The 9,564-nt window shown below is 40.3% G+C and overlaps 1 protein-coding gene across 1 annotated transcript; it reads right to left on the bottom strand.

The window, feature by feature from the left end:
* Positions 1–3,271: 3,271 nt before the first annotated feature.
* Positions 3,272–5,756, bottom strand: LOC136828359 (uncharacterized). Its single transcript, XM_067086308.1, is given in 2 exon segments — positions 3,272–4,378; positions 4,381–5,756. Coding segments are annotated over 2 exon segments (1,779 nt in total). The 5' UTR covers positions 5,102–5,756; the 3' UTR covers positions 3,272–3,320.
* Positions 5,757–9,564: the final 3,808 nt, after the last annotated feature.

The following is a 9,564-nucleotide window of genomic DNA, read 5'->3' as shown; positions in this document are numbered from 1 at the left end:
ACTTCAATCTCGAAGAAGAGCAGAAGAATAAATGTCTCTTATTACCACAAATTTTATAAGAGAGAGAGAGAGAGAGAGAGAGAGAGAGAGAGAGAGAAGAGAGAGAGAAGAGAGAGAGAGAGAGTCTTCGTTTGAGATGCAAATTCATTTCCACAGAGAGAATATTTAAGGCTCTTTAACCCCGTGCCCTTCATTTTCAGATAAAAATAAGTAAATTGGAAGACATTTTTAAAAGCTGTGATCTTTGAACATAACAAAAATACAGATTACCCGGATATTACCAAAGTATTTTTCTCCGTCTTTTAATATTTTTCTTACAGCTGTACCTGAGGTCGCTGGCGTATGGCCGTTTGTGTGTATGTGAAGCATATTCACTGTCTGAGCACAAGCGAAAGGGGAATTAATGCTATATTTCATTCTTTGTGAAAAATATTTTTAAAAAAGCAGTTTCAAAAAAATAATATTAGGATTTTGACTTCCTTAGTAACCCTGCTGGTCTGAATTATGTTATTATAAAATATGAATATCTTGAATCCATTAACTTATACTTTTTGAAATTTTATTTAAATATTTATGGCTTACATGATACTTGTTGACGCTTATGAAGTACACACAACTGTTGTGTGTGTGTGTGTGTATATATATATATATATATATATATATATATATATATATATATATATATATATATATATATATATATATATATATATATATATATATTCTATCTGTATCTGTATATATAGAGACCCTATCTTGCTTTACTTAAATTAGAAGAGCATTTCCATTCGAGATTTAGTTCAATATAAAATCCATTTTATTAGTATGAAGAGGCAAATAGTATTTTTTTTAATATCTTTGTTACTTTGTGAGTAATAATTTAAAAACTATGACGCCACCAAAACAAAACAAAAATTTATTGTATTGAAACTGAAGTCATTGGCAACAACAAAACGGACAAATAAACACAATGACCTATAACAAGCTGATAAAAAAATAACACTTTGCTCTCAGCCAAAAAAACAAACAAGGAAAAGGTATTTCCTCTCACCCGGGAATAAAGTTAATGGTTCCTTTTGTGGTTCCGTCACAGGTCTCTTTAGATCTGTAGAAGCTATTTGCAGTAAAGGAGAGAGAGAGAGAGAGAGAGAGAGAGAGAGAGAGAGGAGGAGGAGGAGGAGGAGGAGGAGGAGGAGGAGGAGGAGGAGGAGGAGGAGGAGGAGGAGGAGGAGGAGGAGGGAGAAGATAGGGAGTATATGCTTGGAAGTTAATGTTTTGGATTTGGAGAGTGACTTTTCTGGGGATTGTCTCCCAGAGAGAGAGAGAGAGAGAGAGAGAGAGAGAGAGAGAGAGAGAGAGAGAGAGAGAGAGAGCCATCTTATCCAAACGACGAGACCACTATCTTATGAATGAACTCGTGATAGATTACAACCTGAGTAGCAGAGCAGAGCGAATCAATTCCCGTAATCGTCGATGAATGGAGCAGATAAGTCAGGCCTCCAAAATCTATCGACGTCTCCTTACAATATCTCAAATGAGACTCAGATTTGATCTTAAGGAGAATTTAAACGTCATTATCAGCCAGTTCCAGAATTCCAGATTCCCAAAAGGGAAGAAATGCCCCGGGAGGTATGAGGAAATTAAACATGTAAGTTTGCATGATGTTCCGTCATCTTTATTATTATTATTATTATTATTATTATTATTATTATTATTATTATTATTATTATTATTTATTATAAAAACAGCTTCAGTTTTATTATTAATTAAAAAAACAGCTTCAGTTTTATATATTAGGAAAATATGCTAGATTTGCCACTGACTCTCTTTCAAAAAATGATAGCAATCATTTTGGTTAATGAAGGTAACATGTGCCAATGATTCGTGTTAGTTTCAACTCTCTCTCTCTCTCTCTCTCTCTCTCTCTCTCTCTCTCTCTCTCTCTCTCTCTCTCTCTCTCTCTCTCCTTGTAATTCACACTCAAATTTACAAACATGCTAGCATTTGGTTTCTTAATATACATTTTCCATTTTTCATACCAACATCAGCATTTTAACAATTAAAAATACCTTAATTTTTAACCAACTATTTTACGGAACATCACTGGACAAATCCCAGTAGTAACAAATCATACATTTTCTTATGCCTTACCGAAAAAATAACCTTTGACAGCAAATAAAAATACCGAGCACTTAATCCAAAGGGTCATAAGTTATTAAAAACTACTAATGCAACATGGCCAATAAGCCTTCCATGAAAGGTTTATCGAAAGGAAAATCTGTGCTTTGATGAAAGCACAAACACAGGTGGAAAAGTCGAGACAGATTTGTAAAAGTAAGCAGCTGTTCTGAGCAAATCAAGTCGCAGCAAATAGCTTGGCAGTTATTTACATTTCCTTTGCCAGCAAGGTTTAAAGAGAGAGAGAGAGAGAGAGAGAGAGAGAGAGAGAGAGAGAGAGAGAGAGAGAGAGATAAGGCTTTAGCTTTGCCTAAATTTCTCTTTCATAGTTTATTCAGGCTCTCTCAAAAGAGAGAGAGAGAGAGAGAGAGAGAGAGAGAGAGAGAGAGAGAGAAAGTTGGTTCACAGAACGTATCATTGGGAGTACGAAGGGTCTATCATTTTTACAGCAATGCTCATTCATTCATGTCTACAATCTTCTGCCCTCTCTCTCTCTCTCTCCCTCTTTCTTTCTCTCTACAATCTCTGTACATGACAATGTACAATTTCAGAGTAAACAGAAAATGCAAGTACAGATTTAATTTCTATTTTCCCAAAAAAAGTAAAAAGTACGATTAAACTCCAGACAAACACCTCATCTAAAATGTTCCAGAATTGTGATGATGAATCCCATGAAATAAATTTATGGAAGTGAAAACTGTATTTTTTGTGATTAATCGCTTCAACATTTGTCATCATCATTTTACACGAAACAATCCAAACAGTAATTCCAATAGTAATATACATCATAAAAATATGCACTGGGGCATCGTTCCAACAGTGAAGTAGGTAAAGTGTGGATTTTTATTTTTTTATTTTAAATGATCTGTTTATTTTCCAAAAGCACTATTTACGACAGCAAATATTAGTAATATCTAATGATTACCTGAATATCAGAATTTATTATTATATATTCTCCAAAGTTTGCAATTAAACAACAAATATTGCTAAAGACGTCAAACAAAGTTACATATTAGCAGTTACTTACAGTACATCAGAAATCAACAGAAAAAATTACAGCATTGAATTATCAGTATATCAGTTACAAAAAAATAACATATATGAGATCGTATTCCATTATCACAACAACTGCAACAGACAGTTTAGCAGCCACCAAAGTGTGGATGACGAGTCAAAATTAAGTCTAGGTGGTCATCTTTGAGTAAATATTGGCAGGTTTGAAGTAAATTTTGTCCTTGAGGTAACAGATTCCTGACAGTGGGGCAATGAAGGCAGTAGTGTTCAAGGTTATTGGCATTAGCAAGGTTACACAGTTTACATGAGGTGTAGTGTGGTATATCTAGTGTCTGTCCAACCTGCCACACAGGACGATATCCCAACCTTATCCTGGCACTTACGACATTATGCCTACGCACCATGAGTCCACGTCGCCGGTACTTGTGACGGCTCTGCAGAAAGTTATCATGATGTTGTATGGAAACACTAGTGCCCCTCTCTGCATCCCTACGCTGTACTGTACAGGCAAAAGCTGCTGAATATATTCTATGTTTAAGGCAGCGAAGTGAGGGCTCAACATTTCTGTCATCAAGTTCAAGCGTGCAGGCAGCTTTAGCAAGACTGTCCACCATGTCATTCCCAGCAAGCCCAATATGGGAGGGCATCCACATGAAGGACAAGACAAGCGAGGCATTGTAAGCAGCAGCGAGTTGACACAATATGTCTCGCACAACACGGCCACAGCTGGGCCTAGAAGATGTCAGTGCCTGGAGTGCAGATTTGGAGTCACAGATCACCAATCCATTCACATTTCTTCTAACAAGTAGGGTTACTGCATCCCATATACCTTGAAGTTCGCAATAAGTGGAACTGGATGAGTTTGGCAACCTGCGACCATGCCACCCACCCTCAGGAGATTCTAAAGTGGGGGAGAACATAGCACATGCTGCACTTCCATCTGCCTGTACTGAGCCGTCCACGTAGATGTGGTGTCCTGCAGGAACTGAAATTGACACTTTGGCTATTGTTTCCAAAACCAACTGCTTCTGTAGACTGGGATGGGCATCTTTAGAGGTTGGTGTGAAAGTGACAGCAGGAATAGGAACCCGCCATGGTGGCAAATCTTGGATGACTGCTTGCTCAGGTACAACGATATCAAGGTGTCGAAGATTTTCACATACTGCCCTAACTAGGTTATGGCCCCTGGCCGGAGTTGAGGTCTTGGTGCATCTTCGTCAAGTGATGCTCTGAGTACAGCAGAGAAGTTTGGAGTAAATTGTGGAGAGTGTAGACATTTAACAGAAAACAAAGTTACATTGGCATAAATTCTCTCTATTAATGGAGGTAACATGAGTTCGGTCTGCATGTTGACTATCCGAGTGGAAGGAGGGCATCCTAGGATAAACCTCATTACTCTATTTTGGAACTGTTCTAGAGGTTGTAACGCCTGTCTGGGTAATTGAATTAAAGCAGGAGATAAATAGTCAACAACTGACCTTAGGAAGAGGATATAGAGGGTTCTAGCCACGGGGATAGATATACCTGTGGCCCTGGTGGCAAGCCACTTGATGGGAGTGAAGCGAGGCTCCAGTCGATCAAGAAGGTTTTTCACCATGGGGTGGATTCGTTGGCGTGCAGGTATAGCAGGGGTGATCCTGACTGGTGCACCTAGATATGTATACTGTGTGCAGTGAGGTATAATATTCCCACCCATAATGAACACTGGCAGGTCTCGGAGATTCCGGGCAGAGAAGATTCTGCTTTTTTCTGGGGAGAGTATGAGGCCACAGGAGGTACAGGACCTGTAGAATTCTTGAAGGACACGCTGAAGGTCTTGAGGGGTAGTGGAGTGGATGCAGACATCATCAGCATAGCAGGTTACAGTGGTTCCAGGGATAGCAGGGAGGAGAGACAGTACACGGTGCATAAGAATATTAAAAAGAAAAGGGCTCAATACACCGCCCTGAGGTGTGCCAAGCTCAAAATTTTCATAGGAGCTACACGCACCCTTAAAGAAAACACGTGATTTTCTGTTACTGAGATAACCGTTTATCCACTTCAGAAGGTTTCCTCTGACACCAAATTCGACAAGCTGATCAAGAATTATATCCCTGTTGGCTATATCAAAAGCACTTTTGAGGTCAAGGAAGGCAACTACACTGTTGGGGACAATCGGGAGTAGAGTTCAGCTAAACAGTGATGAGTACTCCTCTGTGGAAGAAAGCCATACAAATGGGGAGAGAGTTTTCCTTGTAACCGGTGCATTAGCCTGGTTAGTAATATACGCTCAAACACTTTACTAAAACATGAGGTGAGGGAGATAGGCCGGTATTTATCAGTTCCAGGCTTTGGGATAGGAATAATTGTGCTAATGATCCAGGCAGCAGGTACATATCCATGTTGGTAGCAAAGATTATACAATTGTAGAAGAGGATTTCCAGGAACCTTCTGGAGGAGACGAAGCACTTGATAAGTAAGGCCATCATCTCCAGGAGCAGAATTCTTATTTCCCATAACAGCGCGTCGCAGCTCATCCTCGGTGATCAGCTCTTTGTCCTCCTCGTCTGATTCCAACAACGCAGCCATCAGTCGAAGGTTGCGTAAGTTGCTCTGGGAAGAAAGTGCTTCTTGGATTTGTACAGGAGATTACTGGACCGTGACTGGGTTGACCAAGTAGTGATGAGATCCTGGGCATATGCTTGTGGACTGTGATGAAGTGCACATGTGGTTTTTTCTTGACAGTCCTTTCGATGAGATGCCACATGGTCCCAACGCTAGTCTGGTGGTTAATTAGGTCAGTGTATTTATACCATGACTCAGTGTAGACACACTTCTGGAGAGCAACTAAATCATCCCTCGCCTGCTGATATTGAAGTAGATGATTGGGTGTCGGTTGTGTCTGAAAGGCAAGGCCAGCATCGGCCGCAACTCTCTCTGCTTGCATAATGCGTTGATCCAAGGTCCACGCATGGGCAACAAGATGACTTTTAATGTGAGGTCTGACAATATATAGTTGATAGAAGTCATGGGTAGCTTTTACCAAAGAATTATACAGGTGTTCTGGAGAGTGTTTATCAAAAGTAGGTAGGACAGAGGAGATGTATGAAACATATGTTGGGCAGTACTTGGGTGGAATGGTGATGCGGGTACGATGATAGGGGTCACTTGGATGAGTCTGTATTGCGTACTGTAGACATAAGGCAACATGGTCAGAAAAGAGCGAAGGAACAGAATGACAGGAGACATGTGATGCCACGAGCCCAGATGTAAGGATATGATCAAGAGTGCCCCCCCGGATGTGTGTGGCACCACCTGTATCCCAGCGGGTTAAATGGTAACGATGGATGTAGTTGAGCAGAGGAACTCCACTGCGGTTGGAAATCGGAGAGACATCACCAAGATCTGGGTGTCTGGCATTGAAATCACCCATGTAGATCATGCCAAGGTTTGTAGGTGTAGGAAGTGCTGAGAGGTTAATTAAGCCAGGGGCAGAGTAAACATTGCATAATCGAATATGACCATCACCTATCTTAACCTGAAAAAGTTGGAAGGTCATGTTAATATCTGCTGATGAGCGAAGGAGTTGATGAGGGAGAGTAGAGTGGATGTAAGTAATAAGACCATTCCTGACATGATGTACATATGAAACATAACCGGAGAGTGTTGGAGCTTCATCACCTGGCTGAGCACCGCCAGGGAAGGCTTCTTGAATAAATATTACTTGTGGGTGATGGCGATAAACATATGTCCTGAGTGCAGTGAGTCTGGAGAATTGTCTAATTCCAAGGGCATTCCATGAAAGGACATGTAGTTGCATGAGTCTAGCGAGGTTTACCCTTAACGCTGCGAGAGACAGGTCGAGCATGTACCGGAGAAGCAGCACTGTTAGATGGTGCACCAAGTGTAGGAGGCTGAGCTGGCATGAGGCCACTGACCCTTTCAAGACAAGAGGCAACAGTATCTAGCTTCTCAGTAAGTGAGGCAACAGAGGTTATGAGAACTTGTTGTGCCTTGACTAGTGTGTCGAGGTTACTTGCAGTGGTAGCCTGCTGAACGATCAAGCTATCGAAGCGTGCATCAATAGCATCAAAGCGTGTCGTTAGTGCTGTACAGTGCGATTCCAATGCAGCAACAGCCTTACGAAGTTTTGAAATTTCAGCTGATTCAGGAGGGCATAACGAGGAGGTTGACACTGGTTGTGGTGGTGGTGTCAGTGGAAGTGACTGCGTGGCAGCGCGCGACCGTCTGGAGCATCCATGCCAAACATTAACTCCTGCTTTACCACAACGAGGGCATTTCCAATGCACAGTCTCTGGAGTTGATGATGATTCTGACAATGAGGTGGAAGCATCAGTAACAGGTTTACGGTATGGACAGGTGCGTGTGGAATGGGCTGCAGCACACCAGGCACACTTAGGTGAGGCAGAGCAATATCGGGAGATATGGCCAGTACCCCAGCAGTTGAAACAGTTGGGCTGATCATCCTTCATCCTGCGTAATTCACAAGGAGGGAGGCAAGGGAGGAAGGAAAACTCATAAACAGATGGTGGTGGTTCTAGTAGACTCCATGTGATGACAATGCGATTAATAGGGTTCCCATTTTGAAGAAATCTTCGTGCACTGTATACACCAGGCAGTTCCTTAGCAAGGTTAGGGTCTGCTTCAATAGGGTAACGAGTAATGAGATATGTTAAATACTTACGGGGTCTGTCTATTGAATCTTGAATATCCAGGCTTATGGACAGAAATTCACCACCCTTCACCCTGCCAATGATGTCCTCACGACTCCTTGCAATATATACAAATTTAGATGTGATAGCAGACATCTTCACCTCTGCCAGCTCCTTATCAAGATTGAAGGTTCTGTTTACTTCAGTCAGCCATCGTAGTTTAGTGTCAGTGCTCAAATTTTCTTTGAAGACCAACCTAACATATTCATCACGGGGAGCAAAAGCTGGGGTAGCAGAGGAAGCAAGTCGTGTAGGGGGGTGAGGCAGAGTGACATCACTCTTTTGTCTAGTGAAAAACTCTTGACATTTGGATGTTTTAGCAGCAGGAGACTGTGGAGCACTGCTAGTATCTGACCCATAATCCACTGGGGCGCTTCATGGGGGGTATTAGCAACAGTACTGGAGGGCTTATGAGGAAGAGATTGTGTGAGTGGTGGCCAATGAGTCATATCTGCATCCTCATCATCAGTCAGGTGCAGATCATTTTCAACCTCAGAAACAGAGGCTGGTCCGGAGTAATCCATTATTAGTGAAGCAGCAGCCTTTTCACGTCACAATAGTGACATCACACATACACTGCGCATGCGCGAACTGAGGCGCCGCTGACCGAGTGGGTATGCCACGGGGTAAGAGTTTTTATATCGTAACTACAGACTAGTATAAAAATCCTATATACACACTGTTGTTACTAAAATGGTCACTGAGTCTTACTGTAACTTATATAACACGGTGAAAGGTGTAGAAGTATCACTAGAACTTGTTTACAAAAACTCATTATATAGAGAGACAGAATTTTACAACCAAAAACCAGCAACAGCTGCAACAGCTGGAGACACAAATATGAGAATGCTAGTCGCTACTTCATTGTTATACTTTGTACTATATTCAAGGTAACAGTACTAGTTAGTAATCTATTTTGTACCCTGAACTTGGTGCGCATGAGCAGAAATTAGTGTTTGGAATCTATACTGTCAATATAATTCACATTTAGGCCATTAGTCTTTTTGCATTTCGTATTATAAAACAATATTAAGAACCTACGTATATCGTCTTGAAATGGCCTTAAATAAATATAAATTTGATTTTTATTTCTTATTTGTGTCTTGCCAAAGCTTATTATAATTATTATTATTATTAATTATTATTATTATTATTATTATTATTATTATTATTATTATTATTATTATTATTATTATTATACAGAAGATGAAACCTATTCATTTAGGAAAAGTCCACAGGGGCCTTTGACTTGAAATTCAAGCTTCCAAAGAATATGTTGTTCATTTGAAAGAAGCAACAGAAGGTAATGGGAAATACAGATAGAAAAGATTAGTTATTAGGAAAGAAATAAATAAATTAACAAATTAATGAATAAATAGATGAAATGTAAGTAAATTATTAAAATAGGAGGAGAATTGTTTTAATGTTGTCGTGCGTTGCATTGATGCCTGAACTTTTGAAGTTGCGTTATAAACACATCAAAAGAACCAGTATATTCTTCTGCATACCGGTGAATACATGAATTATATTCTTACTGTCAGGGACCAGGATTATTCCGTTTATATAAAATGCAATGGAATATGCATGAATGGCGATTACTAGCATTAATCTCATTTCATCCTAATGGCAAATTAATTACCAGATTTGTTTGAACTCGCTG

This window comes from Macrobrachium rosenbergii, chromosome 3, assembly GCF_040412425.1.
Source record: "Macrobrachium rosenbergii isolate ZJJX-2024 chromosome 3, ASM4041242v1, whole genome shotgun sequence".
Classification (NCBI taxonomy): Eukaryota; Metazoa; Arthropoda; class Malacostraca; order Decapoda; family Palaemonidae; genus Macrobrachium; species Macrobrachium rosenbergii.
The sequence above is the reverse complement of the archived record's forward strand: the minus strand, read 5'-3'. Positions and strand labels throughout refer to the sequence as shown.